At 52.4% G+C, this 18033-nt stretch overlaps 1 protein-coding gene across 6 annotated transcripts in view; it reads right to left on the minus strand.

Moving 5' to 3' along the window:
* Nucleotides 1-18033, minus strand: part of Foxp1 (forkhead box P1) — a 518767-nt gene that overhangs the window by 128897 nt on the left and 371837 nt on the right. For 5 of the 6 annotated variants that reach the window (XM_077793425.1, XM_077793427.1, XM_026392656.2 and 2 more), the window contains one exon: nt 124-228. In XM_077793425.1, coding sequence (XP_077649551.1) covers nt 124-228 — 105 coding nt within the window. Of the gene's footprint in view, nt 1-123; nt 229-14333; nt 14409-18033 lie in introns of those variants that run through there. The other variant, XM_026392658.2, reaches the window with a different exon arrangement.

An 18033-nucleotide genomic window follows, 5' to 3' on the forward strand; every position in this document is an offset into this window, starting at 1 on the left:
AGATGCTCTTGTTTCACAATCAGCAATTCTCAACACGGTTCCCTTCTGAATTGCCCAGGAGCTGCCCAGAGGGTGTGGCTGCCCAGAGGGTGCTGTGCCCATGAGATAAAGCAGGGGACTTACCTGAAGGGCCGGCTGCTTGTCATTCCTCTTGGGAGACTTCAGTCCACTAACTTGCTGCTGCTGCTGTTGCTGCTGCTGCAGGAGCTGTCTGGCCACTTGTAGAGCCTGCGAGGAGGGGACAAGAACACACTGGTCAGGACACAGGACCGGGACTGCCGCACAGAAGGGCTCTGGAAGCCTACTCCAGGGCTGGCCCTGCCTTTCCCGTTTCCAGGCACAGGAAATGGCAGGCGACACCCCCCTCCCGTCTGTGCTGAGAACTTTCCAGAGTCTGTTTCCAGGTCCTTGCACTGGGCCAGTTTCACCCACAGCCCCCAAGCCCAGTGACCCAGTAAGCGGACGCTTTATCCCACCCCAAACCTGCCACAACGCTTGAAGTAGGGGTGGCCAGCTCCCGAGGAACCAAGCAGGGACGGCCAGCAGGGAGCTGGGCAAAGATGGAAAGTTAGGAGAGCTACTGGGGGCACGTGGGCGGCACCACCGTCTTCCCAGGTTCTCTGGTGGAACTTGGGGACACTTGGGAACACAGGTTGAAAGTGACACATTCACTCCATGAGGCCAGAAGGAAGACGGGAGTGGGATGACAGGAAAAGCATGTCCCGTGGATGGGGTGGTGGGGACTGGCCAGGCATTCCTAGGACTATCTCACTGGATGTCAGGAGAGAAAACCTGCGAATTCACCTCCAGCCACCTCAAACCCACGTCTACGTCACCCTCTCCAGGGTACAACAGGGGACAGTTTCAATTTAGAGGCAGAGTCAGGGAGGTGGCCTGAGCACAGGGTCTGTGAGGGGAGCCACTTAGGGCAAGCTCAAGTGAGATAAGTGTCATTACCCAACCATCACAAAGATATTTGCTGTCAAAGACTTAAGAACAGCTGGCAGCGGGATCAGCACACAAAACCGAGGTGAGCAGGCGCTGTGCTGCAGATTCCCACCCGAAGGCGGCTTCTCCGGCGGAGCCAGCTGGGAACCCAGAATGGAGTCCTGGAGGGGACGTCCCAACTGAGGAGTGCGGACAGAAAACAGGGTCCCCAGAGGGTCCCATCAGAGCCACTTCTCCCCGGCCATGACTCTTCGGTTCCCCTGGAAGAGGCACTTCTAGAGCCGGCCACGGCCTGAACAAGGTGTGGCCAGGCTCCCCAGTGAGCACAGAGCACTTCCAAGGGAAGCAGGCTCCTCCAAGAAGAGGAGCCACTTCACGGTGATGAGAACCACGCGTCCAGGTCTAGGAAGTTGAGTGGTCAAGACCACGTCTCGGAGGGTTAGGTGGCGGGGACTCTTGCACACTGGGCACAGGAAACAGGGTGGCCCAGGGCAACTGTCCTCAGGAGCAGGTGCTGAGGAAGGCTGAACCTTCACGAGTTCTTTCAAGAAGACGTGTTCATGACGGGCACAGTGGCGCACACCTAGAATCCCAGCAATTGGGAGGCTGAGGCAGAAGGATTACAAGTTTAAGGCCAGCCTCAGCAACTCAGTGAGACCCTGTCTCAAAATAAAAAATCAAGGGGGCTGGGGATGTGGCTCAGTGGTTAAGGCATCTAGGTTCAATTTCTGGTACCCCTCCCCCCAAAAAAAAGACACACTAACCCAGGCTCCTCGTGGCACAAGTGTATTGAGCCTCTTAAAGGCACTGTGTAAGGCTGAGGGCAGCCTCTGTATCTCAGAGGTGCAAAGGGAGGGGTAGAAACAGAGCCCAGAAACGCACGATAAGAGCCTGAGACGGTGGGGGAGAAGTGCCTGCAGGCCCACGCCTGCCCGCACACTGCACTACCCCGGCAGCCCACCAGCTGCAGGCCCAGGCACCGGTGAGCAGGCCTGCCTGTGAGGGCCACAGGGACTCCAAGATGCCTGGGCCCCAGCCCGCCGTCTGGGAGGAAGCTCCACCACGGCCGGACCCCGGGTTCCCCGTCTCCTTGGAGACGCTCAGTACACGCGTAGGTGTAAAGTGGGCAGCGTGAAGATTTCATTTATATCCCCTGTGCAAGGTGCCTGCGGGAGCAGAGCCTCTCCTACACGCGTGTCCCTTGGACGCCTTCACGCGGGCTTTGGGGCTTCTTAGGCAGGAAGGGAACTGCTCGGTATCTTAAGTGCTACCATCAGAGTCCCCGCGCTAAGAGACTCAGCGGCAGAAAAGGCTCCAGCTGCAGCTGGGAAGGCAGACGGTGGGCGTGGAGCTGGCGGGAGAGGTGGACAGAGGAACGCTGGGGGGGAGATGGGCCATGCGGGGCCACCAGCAGGGAGAGCAGTACAGGACACCCTGCCCCCCTGGTGGACACCACCTGCCCCCTCTCACCCGATCCTGGAGAACAGGTGCTCGGCTTTTAAGTAACAAGCCTCACGGTAGCCATACCCAGCCGTCAGCATGCGGCTGGTGTCTTTAAGGAAAACGTCCACACACGCTGTGCTCGTGTAAGCACGTGCTCAGAAGGAAATGTTGGGGTCATCTGAACCAGTGTTTACCAAGCTGGCCACATGGTGACTGTGCGTGTCACATGAGGTGCTGGAATCCTCAGGCTTATTTACTGGTTGGAGGGAAAATCAGAATCACTTATGGATGCCGGGTGTCTTCCAGTCCCCTCCCAGGGTCCAGGAACTTACAGCCACCTATCACAAGCCCCAGCTCCTACAGGTGGTTTCACACACAGCCCAGCTGAGGAGCAGAGCCAAGCCCAGGCGCAGGGAGGGAAAGTGTTGAGGAACTGGAGTGGACGCGAGGGAGGGTCCAGCCACCCCGCTGGAAAGAGTGAGCGGCACCAGATGGAGATTGCAAACCGGCTGCCAGGGCTCCACGCATCCAACATGCATCCAACATGCAGCCAGATGAAGACCTTCAAAATGTGGCCCCGGGAGACATCGCTAGCACAGGGATGCATCAGAATCCTCACAGGTCACCCGCAGAGATTCCCGGACCCCGAGAGGGGCTCGTTACCAAAGTCGGAGCAAAGTACAATAGTAATGAACCCCCCAAATAAAAACCAACATAGACATCACCCAGGCCCCAACAAGAGGTTTTAAAATCCTATCGATTGGAACATACAACCTGCTATGAAGTCACTGCTAAAGGGAGAGCACTAGTCTTCTGTACAAGGTAAACTAGGATGATCTAGATTTAAATGGAAAGGGATACTCGGAGTTCCGGACTCAGGGGTTAGGTGGAGATCCACAGGCAGGAAACCACGAGGCTCGCAGCAGCTTCACTGCAGGTGGCATCCCCGGGGCGATGCTCCTGGCTTGGTGCCCTTCCCTGACACCACCCCTCGACAGCCATGTCCATCCACACACGTGTCCACGCAGACCCACGTCCTTCCACCTCGGACTCCACTGCCCCGCCCCAGAGAGCACTGGATCCCAGCAGAACCGGGCCGTGGCCTGGGACTGCTCTTCCCCACGGTGCGGTGCCTCCATCACGGCCGGAAAGAGGAGTCCCAGGGTGCAGTGTTGAAGAGGAAACGGGACACTCGGTACAGGGTGATAAGCCTGTGGGTCTGGTTTTGTGCATGTGAGAAGAGGGGGAGAGAGAGGAGGAAGAGAAAGGAGGAGGAGGAGGAAGGAAGGAGGGAAGGGGAGCAGCAGAGGGGGGCACGCAGGAGGATGTGAATGTAGGAAGAGACCCTCTCCCCAGCAGAAAGCGTCACCTCTGACTCCAGCTGCACACCCACAGCTGAGACAGGCCCAGGCCAGCTCTGGTGCCTCTTCCTGGTGAGATGAACCAATGCTCGGTGCAAGATGGACCTGACAAGCACCTGGCCCAGGGTAAGCTGCTCAGCCCTGGAGCCCTGGACACCAGTTACAGTGGAGAGGGGCTCCAGGGTGTCACAGAGCAGGGTGACGACAAAACCCCACCCAAGAGCTGGCCGAGCATGTTCACATCCCTGTTCCTTCCACCAGCTAGACTAATCTGTGAGCTAGCAGACCCAGGGACCCAGGGGTGGCAGGCAATGCCGCACTGCACCCCGGCTGGCCCTGTCCCCACCCATGACTGATCAGATCATCCCCCGGGGTCAGCAGGCTTCGCCACGGCTGCCTCTGGGAATTCAGGGAGCCTGTGAGGTCTGGCAGCTCGTGCCCACCTCCTGGGACCCTGGGCACTCGGGGGACACGTTCCATTCCTCCGGCTCCATCAGGACGGCTCCCCTCTCTGCTACGTCGCTCCCCCCAAGGTAAATAAGGGCCACCTGTGCTGCACACACTGTTCGGGTAGCACATTTACCACTTTTGAGCTATTCATGTCAAGTTCATGGCGGGTGCTTATATTTCAGGCCCAGGTAGCTCTACGTTTAGCACGTTTACCAAGGTGGCTGAGGCTCAGAAAAAGATCTCCCACCCCTGAAGAAACACTGGCAAGTTGACATAACACATGGGGCACTCCCACACTCCCAGGTGCACACAGCCAGCCCGAGGAGGAAGACACCTTCATCAAGGATTTTGCTGGAAGAGACCCTCTTCCTAGCGGGAAGCATCACCTCTGGTGACAGGTCTGAGATGTGCCTTGACACATCTTTGGAATGTCTTTGGAAAACCACTAACTGGGACGTTGTCTATCACGGGTCAGCCAACGACAGCCCATAGACCCCACGGGGCCCCGGCCTGCATGGTGCAGCTGGGAGGAGACACTGTGTTCACTTATTTAAATGCTTGGGAAGGGGTCAGAAGATGATTTGGTGACCTGTGAAAATCACTTGGAATTTAAATTTCAGTAGCCACAAATAAAGTTTTCTTAGAATGCAGGCGAGGTCACTTAGGTCTGGCCTGCAGAGTGCTCTCTACAAAGACCGCAGGGCCCTCACGCCTGAGATACTCCCCAGGCACCAACACAGGGAGAGCCTGCCAGCCCTGGCTAGGCTTCTCTACTCTGGAGGTGCCAGATTCACTGGGCAGAATTTTATTTTATTAGAGAGATATATATATATATATATATATATATATATATATATATATATACATCTGTGTATAATTGTACATGTATATACATAACATATAAATGTATCTACATGTATATATAAGTATGTATTTATATAAATATACATATTTATCTATCTAACTATATAAATATGTATAAATATATCTATATAAATATGTATAAATATATATCTATATAAATATATCTATATAAATATACATACTCATATAAATATGCATAAATATATATCTACATAAATACACCTACAAATAGATATCTATATAAATATGTATAAATATTATATCTTTATAAATATGTCTACATATCTAAATCTGCGGGTGTATATATTTCTATATTTGTTCATTTATTTTGGTGCTGGGGATCGAACCCTGGGTCCCACGTGTTCTCCCTCCCTGGGCTGGACACATGCACCTCTCCATCAGTCCCCCTAGATGATCTTAGAGTTCAGCTAATAAGGAATTAGCTGTTCTTAAAACTCAAGTCAAATTTGCCCTTCTGTAAAGGAGCTGCGGGGTGAAGGGGAAACACCTCTGTGGGCTCCTTCTGGACCCAGCCTGGCATCTGTGACCCTTCCCTCGAGTGCTGGGCAGCCTTGGCAAATGAGGTTGCGGGACACAGACATGACGCCAGGCGTGGGGTGCCCACCTGTGATCCCAGCCACTCGGGAGGCCAGCCTGGACAGATTAGTGAGACCCTGTCTCAAAACAAGATTTTTAAAAAGGCCTGGGGACGTAGCTCAGTGGTGAAGCACCCCTCGGTTCCGTTTCCAGGACCACCAGGAAAAGCAGGAAGAAACACAAGTGTGAAAACCTGGTGCAGGGACAATCCTACCCCTACAACATGACAGTCTGTATTGAGCCAAGTATTTAAAGGATGGAAAACTGAAAAGCCCAAGTTCCCTATCAGCACAATTACCCTATCTGCTGAAACAGGGTCACAGGGCCACGGGCAGTGTCACCCCCTGGGCCTCGGAGGGGAGAGGTGAGGCCAGGTGAAGCATTGCCTGTGGACAAACCTGTTCCATACCAGGCCAGTCCCCAGTCATTCTCCAGGATTTGCACATGCAGTCAGCACTGCTGTGACCCTTGTTATCTAGGTCCCTCACTTGTCTTTTGCCTTGGAATTTCAGACATGAGCTTGGGTAGGATGTGAGCTGTGTGGCTTCTGCTTCTTTTATGTGACAGTTATCTGTTTATTTTGTGGTACCGGGGATTGGACCTAGGGTCCCATGCATGCCAGGGAAGCACTCTACCACTGAGCTACACCCCCAGCCCTTTTTATTTTGAGATGGACTCTAGCTAAGTTGCTGAGGCTGGCCTTAGACTTGTGATCCTCCTGCCACAGCCTCAGAGTAGCTGGGATGACAGTCCTACACCACCATGTCTGACTTCTATGTCAGTCATTTCTTCGTTGGTGTCTATTTTCTTAAGAGGAAGGATGGCAAGTGATAGTTCTTTTTTCCTTTATTTTCAATGGTGTTCTTGTGTCATGCCGTATTTTCCCAGCATTAGCTGGGAGTGCAGGCGCTACCCCAAGGCACCAGTTGCAGAGGCCTAGGTGGAGGGAGATCCAAAAGCCCTGAGAGGAGGCTTGCTTTTGTGAGCATTGCCACCCAGCAAACCCAGGGAGTAGAGGGCTGCACGGCTTAGATCCTCTAGCAATGGTGAGTACCTTGTTTATTTGGAAGGCATTCAGAGGCTACTTCCCACCAAAGAGTAAGAATTTTCATGAGACCAAAAATGGGCTGTGTGTGTGTGTGTGTGTGTGTGTGTGTCGGGGGGGGGGGTGATATCTATGATCCTCTTGCAAAAACGGGTGAACTGAGTTTAATGGCTGCAAACAGTCAGGAAGTCTGTTTGAAGTCTCTCCTGAGAGAGGGGAAAGGTAGCCCAGTATCCTCCCCTCCTCCTCCCGCGCACACAGGTCCTGCAACCAGCTCCTGGAACCCGGGCTGGGCGGCCGGTGCCAGACAGTGCTGAATCACCAGCCGAGGCTCCGGCACCTGAGTTGTGTTTGGCGGGATTCCATTCAGGCACTGCCCAGGCCTGGGCCTGTTGAGCTCATGGGAGTTGACAAGATCGCAGCCTGGGGGCTGTGGCCGGGGGCGCCTGAAGCCGGAGTCAAGTGCATTACTGAATGTCTCCAAGGTTAGGTTGCATGGGGCGTCAAACACGTTTCCCCTCGGGACTAGATTCTGCTGAAAAATAAATAAATGAATGCATCGGCCTACTCCTCCTCTGGGCTCCCAAGGCAGGAAATGCAGGGGTCAGACGTGAGCGTGAATCACAGGGATCCACTCGCTTCCTAACCAACCCACTCTTTTCTGCAAATGCCTTTTATGAGGTGGAGCCTGGCGACTCTCGTTATGAATATCGCAGGTTTGCGTCTTTTTGTACCTCGGGAGGAGACGGGCTCATCTTGAAGCTTGCAGAAGACTCTGGCTAGAATTCCACTCAAAACGATTATTCATGATTGGAATAGAAACAGAACTCAGTTCCTGCTCAAAACACATGGTGCCCTCTTCCTGTTCTTACAAGTCACATGAGCTCAGGACCCTCCCAGGGGACCAGGAACACCTCAGATGCTCTGCTTCCCAAAGTCCCTTCCTTTTCTTGCTTGAACTTGGAGCAAAGTGTGAAAAGGACTATGAGGGACACTCCAGCAGAAACGGAGACAAGAAAAGGGAAGAGAAGCCAGCGGAAGCCAAGAATGGCTCAGGTGGGACTGTCACTCCCGCCGTCAGGATGGGCAGGGCTCGCTTCTGACACTAAGAAGTGCAAAGAGACGCCTGCAGGGCAGTATGAGGGCAGGGCTGCAGCTCAGGTCTGCTTGCCTGAAGCACACAAGGCCCAGGGTTCGATCCCAAGCACCTTCAGCGTGGGCAAGTGGGGCCAGCAGCTCCCTGCCTGTGACACTGACATCAAGACAATGTGCTGGATTGTTCCCTGGTTGCCAGGCAATGCTAAACTCAGCATTTTATCTCCTGCTGGGCCTCTCGGAGGGAGGCAGGGAGATGGTTTCTGCGTCTTGATCTGAAGGGGAGAAGGAGAATGTGAGGTTCCATGACTTGTTCAAGGTTAAAACTCCAAAGGGGCAAGCACAGAAAAATCACAAACAAACAAACATTGTCTCATGAGAACCTGAGAGTCACACTGTGCCAAGGTCACTGTGATTAGCCCTGAGCTGGCTGCAGGTCTCTTGGCCAGTGCAGGCCAAGGCACATGGACACAGGGTCCCCCTACCTGCTGGATGCTGCGGGCTTCCGTGGGTCACGTCTTCTGCCTTTACTCCCCCACAGGAGAGACGGGCTCTTCTCTGCTAGGTCTCCCAGGCCCAGGGCAAGCTGTGGCCAGGTCTGCAGCTGGGCCCTCCCTGTTCTCTGCCCAGGGCTGCGACACCCGCCATCTTCTCCATCTCAATCCACCTCTTCTGAAAACTGCGCTCACAATCCAGCTCCCACAAGCAGTGGTGTTCCCGATGTCCCCAGGCCCAGGGGACAGGTACCCTGCCTTCCTATTGGCAAGTGCCAAGCAGGAGAGAGGCAGGGCTCCCAGGCCAGGCAGCCTGCTCCCCCGACCCCATCTCCCTGTCTCCACCTTGTCTTGGGATACTCACGCTGTCCCCAAGTCCCCAATCCTCATCTCATCTTCAAGCCCCTGGGACATTCCTGAGGACAGGAGGACTTTCAAAAGGAGACCTTCCTAACTCGGACTGACTATGCCAAGGCGCCACCTTCTCGAGGTCTGAACACGTCCCTCGGCCCGGCTGCTGGGCTTTCTGGCCTGGTCGTGACCCACAGGTTCAGTCCACTGTAGAGTCTCACATGGCTATCATCACATATTGTGGCGGGGGTGGGGTGCTGGTGGTGGCAGAAGTTGTTAAATAGCTGCATTTTTAAAACTGCCCTGACCCCTGGCCAATGAGAACAGGGAACACAATTCTAAAAAGTTACAATTTAAAAAAAAATTTTTTTCAGTTGTAGATGGACACAATACCTTTATTTATTTTTATGTAGTGCTGAGGATCGAACCCAGTGCCTCCCATGTGCTAGGCAAGCGCTTGGCCACTGAGCCCCAGCCCCAGCCCAAAAGCTACAATTTCTTTTTTTTAAGAGAGAGAGAGAGAGGAGAGAGAGAGAGAGAATTTTTAATATTTATTTTCTAGTTCTCGGCAGACACAACATCTTTGTTGGTATGTGGTGCTGAGGATCGAACCCGGGCCGCACGCATGCCAGACGGGCGCGCTACCACCTGAGCCACATCCCCAGCCCAAAAAGCTACAATTTCTTGAGTGTGTGTGGCCAGACCAGTGTTCAGCAGAGCACCTGCCTTATGATACCTGCCACTGTTCCTTTTGGTTGTTTTGGTCCTGGAGATTGAACCAGGGGCGCTTAACCACTGAGCCCCAGCCCCAGCCCTATTTATTGTTTTATTTTGAGACAGGGTCTCACTGAGTTGCCTAGGGCCTCACCAAGTTGCTGAGGCTGGCCTCAAACTTGCCATCCTCTTGCCTCAGCCTCCCGAGTCGCTGGGATGGCAGGTGTGGGCCCCAGGCCTGATGACCACCGTCCTTTGAGGTATGGTTATACCCAGTCAGCAGATGAGGAAACAGAACCAGAGGGGGAAGCTGTCAGGGTCACTTGAGAGGTGCCCATTCAGCCTGGAGCTCAGCTTCCTGTCCAGGGTGGTCAAGCCATGGTGTCCGCCACCATCATGGGCCACCGGGCATGAACGTGAGCACAGACTTCCACACCCCCACCCAGTGATGAGGGAACATCAGGGTAAGCAAAGGCAGGTAATTCAGAGGTGACCCTGGGGTGGGAGGGGGACAGACCCAGGCAGTGCCACCAAGGGGGAGGAGGAGGAGGAGGGTGCCATGTGGATGGTTCCAACCCCTCACGTGGGCAGGACATGTACCTAGTGTGCCCCAGGCCACACAGCCTGGGCAGCACCTCAGGCCGCTCAAGGGCCCCTTCAGCCCTGGGCCTGGAGCTGCCCGCTGGACAGGACAGATTATCAGAGGAAAACGTAGCCGCAGCGGGGAGCACATCTTCAACCAGTGGGACCAAGTGAAGGGCAGCCTTGTCACTAAGGTTTTAAAAGGTTTCATGCTGATGGAGAAGCCAGCGAGAGAAACCCATCTGCTGGGTGTGGCCAGGGAAACAGAACAAGGCTTTCTCTAAAAGGGGATAAAACCAAACGGCTCCTCTGGCCAACACTGGTGCTCACAGAGCTGCGCTCAGAGGGCGACCGTGGTCTTCGGAACTCCCGGCAACCAGAGTTCAGCATCAGGTGGGATGTGAGTCTCCAAGCATGAAGAAATCATGATTCGCTGGGAATTTGGGGGAATTACTGACCCTGAGAGAATCACAGTTATTCTTAAAAAAAAAAAAAAAAAGTGTCTTTGAAAAATAGTAATGCTGATCTGTACAGAAGCAACCTTCACCGTGGTTAAGCAAGCACTAGTCATCGTGCTTGGATTGGAAGCTCAGATCGGCCATGTGCTACCCATGCAACCCCAGACAAGTTACTTAACCTCTCTGTGCCTGAGTGTCTTCATCTGTAAGAACTAGAAAAAATAACAGTAGCTATGTCATACTTAATAAACGGAACGTACGTAGGCTAAAGCCTGACAACCAAGAAGCACTTCCTAAGTGATTTTTAAAATGTTTTCTATTTGATTATTGAATATGAAAGGGGTTAGTTCATGGTCAAAGACAGGAACTAACATGAATTAGGAAAATAATTAAAAAATCAAGTAAAAATACTACTGTCCGTACGTCACACAACACTTGGTAGTATGTGTAGGGAAGCAGCTTCCTTCAGCCACACTGGAATCACTATTTATAGACTTTTAATAATCACTTTTTAAAATTAAGATTTTGAAGAGAGATTATTCCAGACGAGTTCATGCATCAAGCTTCTAACGTAGGAAGAGCATTAGAAAGGAAACCCGAACACACCCCCCACTCTACAAAGTCTGCCCTCCCACACTAGGCTGGGCCGGAGGCACCCAGGGCCAGGGCAGCAGGCAGCCGAGTCTATAGGAAGAGCAGGCCTCGTTCTCCTACCCCACAGACCCCACCACTGAGCAGCTCCCCACCGACTGAACCCTCAGTGAGTGCCCCCGGCTGCTGGGCAGAGAGCACACGAGCTCCATTTTTGTGAAAGTTAAATCGCCAACGTCATATTATGTTAAAGTGAAACAAAACAAAAAACAGACAGACTGTACCTTTAAAAACTGCTGACCCCTAACGCTGACCCTACGTGGACGGGAAGGACGCAGGACCCGTCCTCAGCACCTGGTCCCTCCCACTAGTGTCCTGGGCGCTCTGCTTTCCAGCCCAGTTTCTTCACCGTACCACTCTAGGGTTCTGAGGAGGCTGCCTGTGGTCAGGGCTGACCGAGTCACAGGAAAGACGCTTCCCAGGGCATCCAGACCATCCGCCTGCCGAGCACGAAACACAGACACACCGGAGACTGGGAACCACGTCACAGCAGCACTTTCCCACCTCTAGATGGGACAGTCTCTGCAGCCCCCCACCCAGGGTGTCCACAGCGTCAACAGGCAACCTTCACTGGGCACTTGGATTCTACAGACAAGGCTCTGCTTAACTATAAGGTGTTACTATGCAGCCCGACGGCCCCTGTGGGGCCACCTGAGATGGCAACAGAGGAGGTGGACAGGCCACTGCTGTATCCCCGAGAGCACAGCCACCAACCCCCGTGGACGGGCCTGGGGCGCGGGCTGCCTGGGCCTCTGCTCCTGTTCCCTTATATAGTCAATGCAGAGGGAATCCCTCCGTGTGCATATTTTCAATTCACATTCCAAAACAGTATAGGCGACGAGACAGATTTTGAGCTGTGATTTATAGGACTGGATCTGCCTGGGCCGGGCATGGTGTTAGGATCACGCACAGCACTTTCTCAGGATGGGTGTGTGCGAGGAAGCGCCTCCAGAAAACCAGGCTCTGGATGGTAAAGAATGTGCCCATCTCCAGGTAGGCCAGGGACGCCTCTGTGGAAACACTCTCCCAGAGTCAGGCAGAACCCGCCTGAGAATTAAAAAACCCAGACTTTGGTTTGCTTGTTCTTTTAATCCACACTGAAGGTAGGCAGAAGCCTTTTCTTTGGCCCCTGCAGATAAGGATATTGAGATAAGGACCCTGAAGATCATGAGATACGGTGCATGGTGATCAAGGCAAGGCGGTATTTTTGAGGGACAGGCAGGCCTCGCAGGTCAGCACCCACCAAGGAACAACACACTGTCTTGCATCACTCTGAAGCTGGCCGCCCAGCCCCTGGTGCACAGTCCCTCAGCTGAGCTGACCTGTTCAGATCTAAGGTCAGGAGTCCGGGTTGATGACACTGCGTGGCAGGGGGCTTGTCTGTCCAGCGCTGGGGACTGAACCCAGGGCCTCCCACATGCTAGACCATGGAGTTACATCCCAGCCTTTTCCATTCACAATTTTGAGACTTGCTAAGTTGCTCAGGCTGGCCTGGAACTTGGGACCCTCCTGCCTCAGCCTCCTGGGATCCCAGGCAGGTGCCACCAGGCCTGGCTGGATGGTGTCACTATCAGAAGGTGCTCAGGGACACCATGAAGGAGCCCCTACCGAGGCAGCCATAACTGAATGAAGTATCCAGAAACCCCAAACTACCGAGCACCCGCTCCCAGGACCGCCTCTTCCACAGCACCACACGCTAGGTCGATCCTCCACAGAAGCCTGTTGAATTCTCAGGAGACAGAGTCTCCTGAACCTCAAGGGTTAACTCGCTTGCCTTAAAAAAAAAAAAACAACAAGGACATGTATAATTTCCTTTTATCCTAAAACAATGCGTGCATTATTTTCTGTGTATCTGTTAAAGGGCAAGGCTTTCTGAGTGGAAAACAAAACAGACCTGGGTCCCACGTCCCTGAGTTTCAGCTACTCCCTTCCCTTCTGATAAATCACCAGACGCGCCGTCCAGAAGCAACACCAGCAGCGAGCAGGAGCACCACGGTCATCAAACAGGCAGAGAGACAGGCACGGCAGCCCACGGTTCCCACGCAGAGCCCCGGCGCCACACCTGCGCCAGCATCTGGGTAAATACCTGCAGTCTCTCTTTCCATCTTACCTGCAATTACTCCTACTGTTAAACAAATTGTCCTCAAGGCAGAGCCACAAACATCATTTTTCTTTGTCCTTACCAAGCAGAACAACTCTGGAACATGAAAACAGTCGCCGTGGCCACAGGACACACACAAACTTATTTATTTTGTGTGTGTACATGTTTCTCCCATCAGAGGTCTGGACAACTGCAGAGAATATCCCTCTCTGTGCTCTCAGAGCTGCTGTTTCAGACACTAAAATTCAAGGATATTTAGTCTGGGGACTCACAAACAAGGTTCAGGGTAATAACAATGCTCTAAAGATCAAAAGAGACATTTTTCCATTTCCTGTTTATTCTCTGACCAGTATAGCTTAAAAAAATAAATTAGCACCTGGATACCAGTTCCCCTGAAGCTGGGGTCAGGGTGGAGGATGGGGAGGGGAGAGGCCAGCGGGATGACCATGGGCAGGAAAGGGTGTGGCCTTTTTAAAAAGGGTCATACCATGTGTTTAAAATGTCAGTTCAACAGAGAGGACTGGGAGAGCAGACGCTTGGCCCTCCCAGCCCAGTCCCCGCTGGCCCTGCCCAACCAGGCGTCCACCATGAAAACTGCAAGAGCCCTCCAGCACCGGAGTCCACAGCCACCTGGAGCGCCAGGCGGGGGCTCCCCTCCCTGAGCAGCCCACTCTCTTCCAACAACACCATGTGGAGGAGAGAGACCACGACTGCGTGTGTCAGCAGTCGGGCTCTGATTGGCATGAAATTGGGACACAGATCATCAAGACCGATGCACCAATGCAGCCGGTGTGCTGGTGCCAAAGCCGGGGACAGTCTGCTGAGGCAGAATCACACAGGCACCGGCCGCATCCCCCTACGCCCCACCAACAGGAAGAGGACGGCCGCGCGCATCCTCAGCCAGAGCAGAGCCGGCTCCGTCCACTTTCAGCCTGGGAAGCCGCTCTGCTGGCCGGACTCGGCTGATTACATCCAGAGACACGTTTGCAAGCAAGAGTGATGAGCAGGGAGTGACCGGCAGCAGCCTCTCCAGTCTCTGGGGCAGAGTGGGGGGAGCAGGCAGTAAACCACTTGGAGCACCCTCTCTGCCCGGCTCACACCTTCTGAGAAGCACGGATCCCTCCTTTAAAAGTTCAACCCAGCAACAACGGTCCTTTTTTTTTTCCTCTAGACACTTACAGAGAAAATGAGGAGTTTGACGGAGGGAGCTCGCACTGCCTGCCTTTGGATTTCCGTCTTCTTGCTGTAGATGGGTTCTGGCTGTTTCTGTTGAAGCGGGGGTTGCCGAGTGGTTAAAAAAGATGTTTGAATAAACAGGAAGTGCTGAGCGGCTGAAGCTCGCTGGAGGAGAGCGCACACTGGAACTCTGCCCTTTGTAGGCAACCTCCCGGCTCTGCCTCCACGGTAGCTGGCTGGGCTCTCACCAAATGACAAAGAAACCACAAGAATTCCTCAAGTAATTCTTCACTTTCAAAGTTGAAAGATCAGTTGGAGCTTGTAGGTAATTTTCAAAGTTAGCACTTAAAGAAATCTATTAATGCTGCGCGTCTCTAAATCACTCCGGGTCTACAAGCAGCAACATGGTGCACCAAGTGTGCCCTGGCTGGAGCCAGCCCCGCCAAACTCGCTCACGCAGGCAGAGACACACACACACCAACAGGGTTTCGGGAAACCTGCTCTTGAGATATTTTTGTAGTGACATTTACATAGGCAGGATGCTTAAAGAAAAAAAAAAGAAGAAAGAAAGAAAGAAAGAAAGAAAGAAAGAAAGAAAGAAAGAAAGAAAGAAAGAAAGAAAGAAAGAAAGAAAGAAAGAAAAGGAAAGAAAGGAAATTCAGGTTCTGCAGACTTTGGAGGATTCTGCAATGTGCATTTTAAAGAGCTCATCATCCCTGCACTCCAGGGACGTGCCCTTGATCCTGCTGCTGTTCCTTCACAGTCTCTGTCTCTGCCAGCCACCGGCTCCCTGCTTATCTCAGATGCCTGCCTGGCCTACCCGAACTCTCCTTAACCTCTCCAACTCAGCACCCAAGGCCTGTCTTCTGTCACCCGAGGGACTCGACAGGTACCCGGAGGAAAAGCCCACCGCAGGAGGCCCAGAAGGTTGGCTGGAGAGAGAGGAAGGAGAGCCGAACAGCCATGTTCAGGGGGAAAAAGGAGGAAGAGAGGGCTCCTGCAAACTGCTCTGCTCCTCTGCCACAGAAGCCACCGATATGTCACCGAGCATGTGTACTGGACGGCCTGTCACGCAGGTGCCGATACTCGGCTAAAATAACTCATTGGGAGCTGTCATGGGTGTTTACATAGGCCCCCATCTTTTCTTCATGGAAGGAAATTTTTTACTGGAATTCATCTTCTTTTGATCTCACATTCAAAGCAACGGCAGCTTGACAGACATTCAAGTCTGAAAGCAAATCCAGACGCCGAAGATAAACCGCCGGAATATGACAGGCAGAAGCATCTAAAGCTTATAAAAATGAAGAGAACAGCATGTCGCCTGAGTATTACAATACAGAAATCAAGAGACACATTAGGTGGAACTGATCAGCCACAAAAACAGTTCAAAAGGCAGATCGTAGAAACAGAGGACCAGGCTGGGGGAGAAATGGGGCCAATCTGGTCCACTGCCTCCCCTCCCTTGGAGCCTGGAGCCCCCGCCCACCCTGCCCCTCCAGGAGGGTGGAGTGGCCAATGCAGTTGCTCCCCTGGCCTCCGGTCCAGTCCCAGTCCTGGCCATGACTTCCTAGCAATGGTTTCCAGGGCAGGAGAGCAGGAGGCTGCTGCTCAGTGCCCACATGCCGTGTTCTACCGACACCCCAGCTTCCGCCCTGTGATGCAGGATCAGAAGGCGAGAACCTGGGAAGTGGGCGGTCAGGACACACACTTCTCCTGGCAGGGCTCCAAGGAGCTAGAGATGGCGCCTGGGAGCACCTAGCAGCCCAGCTCCCTGCAAAGGGCTCCTTCGTCCTGCAGACAGGCAGCGGCCTCCGTCCCTCGGATGGGTCCCTGCTGCCCACCCAGTAGCGCCTAAGCCAACCAGGGCAATACCTTAAAGGAATGTTTACCAGAACTTTCTTAGAGGCATACAATTACTTTTTTTTTTTTTTTTTTTTTACAAAGCCTCTCATTTTAATTAAAGTCAGAGCACATAATGAAAAGGTGCTTCTCCACAGAGTTTTGTCCTTAGAGCTGTGTGCTCACCAACACTGATGGGAACAAGCAGCTCCAGGTTAAAGGACAACAGGACTCCACAGTAGGATGCAGCCTGCGGTTGTCACGGGACGGCAAAGCAAGAACTGTTTTGTGGAATGCTTGGCTATTTAAAATTAGCACTTCTCCCTGTCCCCCGCCCCCCCCCATTTTTTTTGGCATAATAAACCATCACTGAGATATGGATTTAAAAATGTACAACCCAATTTTAAAAGCTGTAATCAGTTTAGGGTTAGCCTTGTGCAAACAAGATTCCTGGGTAACTAAGTTACAAATGTGGGAGAAAAAAAAAAAAAAAACAACTAAACAAACAGAAAGCAAACACCCTACTAGATTCTCAGCCCGGTACTTTTTAAAAGTCACCTTCTGTCCTGCCTCTACAACAATGCAATGTGCTAGATGAAGTTGGTGATTTTGCTTTAAACAGTATCAGTTCAATCTGTTCAAGTCTCCGCTATTCTTCTCTCACCTTTAAAAAAAAAAAGTAGTTGCTTTCAACACTTACTCTCCAAATCCTCCACCGTGAACCTCCCATGTTGCTGTAGCTGTGGCAGTTACCCCCAACAGTGTGGCTTACTGTAAAAGTGAAATGTAAACTCCCTGCACACTGCAGAACAGGCTCTCCCTCTGCAAAGGGTGACCCCCCACCCCATGCACAAAGTGACACTCCATGTCACAGGGCCGGCTGTCTCCAGCTTTTTTTTTCCTGCCACATATAAAGACCTTCATTAGTATAATTAAATGACTGCTGGGTTTTTTTGATATAAACAACTTCTGATATATCATTTTAAAACCTCACAAAAACATCATTAAAGAGCTGCCGTCTTTAAAGGAGAAATCCTCAGCTCAGGGCCCTGGGATGGAAGTCGGCTCTGGGCCTCCTCTCTCTGCCTTTCAGACTCTCCTGGACTTGAATGTCACCCTGGACCTTGAATCCCTGAATGTGAATGGCTGCATGCTAATTGCTCTAATTGCTTGAAGAGGTGCAGGCAGGTGAAACCTGATCCCGTGGCCATGGTGGACCTAGAACAACACTGCCATGTTTACACAGTGGTTGGAATTTAATAGACAGAGCGGCCTGGTCTCAGCACAAGCTCAGCTAATAGGTGACCTCTTAATGTAGTCCTCTTAAAAAAAGAAAAAAAAAAAGACACAACAAAATACAATTGCATGTTCTCAACGTCAGGGTCCTAAATACCAAGGTTATTTGCTTGCCTCCCGGATTGAGCACAGGTTATACTACACCTGACATTTACACGGGCAACCTCACCCCGAATTCGCTTTTTTTTTTTCTTTAACTTTAAAACAAAAAAGCACTTTATATGTCAGTCACCTTACAAACAGATTATGACTCCATGGTATTTCCAAGTAAGTGCATTCATTTAAATTTTAAATGGAGTGTTTCTCATACTGTAATCCTCCTGGTCCCTTAAAGGGGAAGGCTCCTGCTCCCCTCCCCTCCATTTATGGAATTCCTGTTCCCGTACACAGTGACTGCAGTTCAGGTTGAGCCAGCCTCTCACGCGGGAGCTTCAGAACAATGCCCATGCTCTCTGAGGCTCTGCTCTGACGCTCTGTGGGACTGGAACCTGCCTCTCATCTGCAGGGGCCAGAGTGGCCTGGACAGAGGCTGAAGTGGTTACTTGGTGACCGGAGCCATTGTCCCTGG

Source organism: Urocitellus parryii, chromosome 16 (assembly GCF_045843805.1).
Source record: "Urocitellus parryii isolate mUroPar1 chromosome 16, mUroPar1.hap1, whole genome shotgun sequence".
Classification (NCBI taxonomy): Eukaryota; Metazoa; Chordata; class Mammalia; order Rodentia; family Sciuridae; genus Urocitellus; species Urocitellus parryii.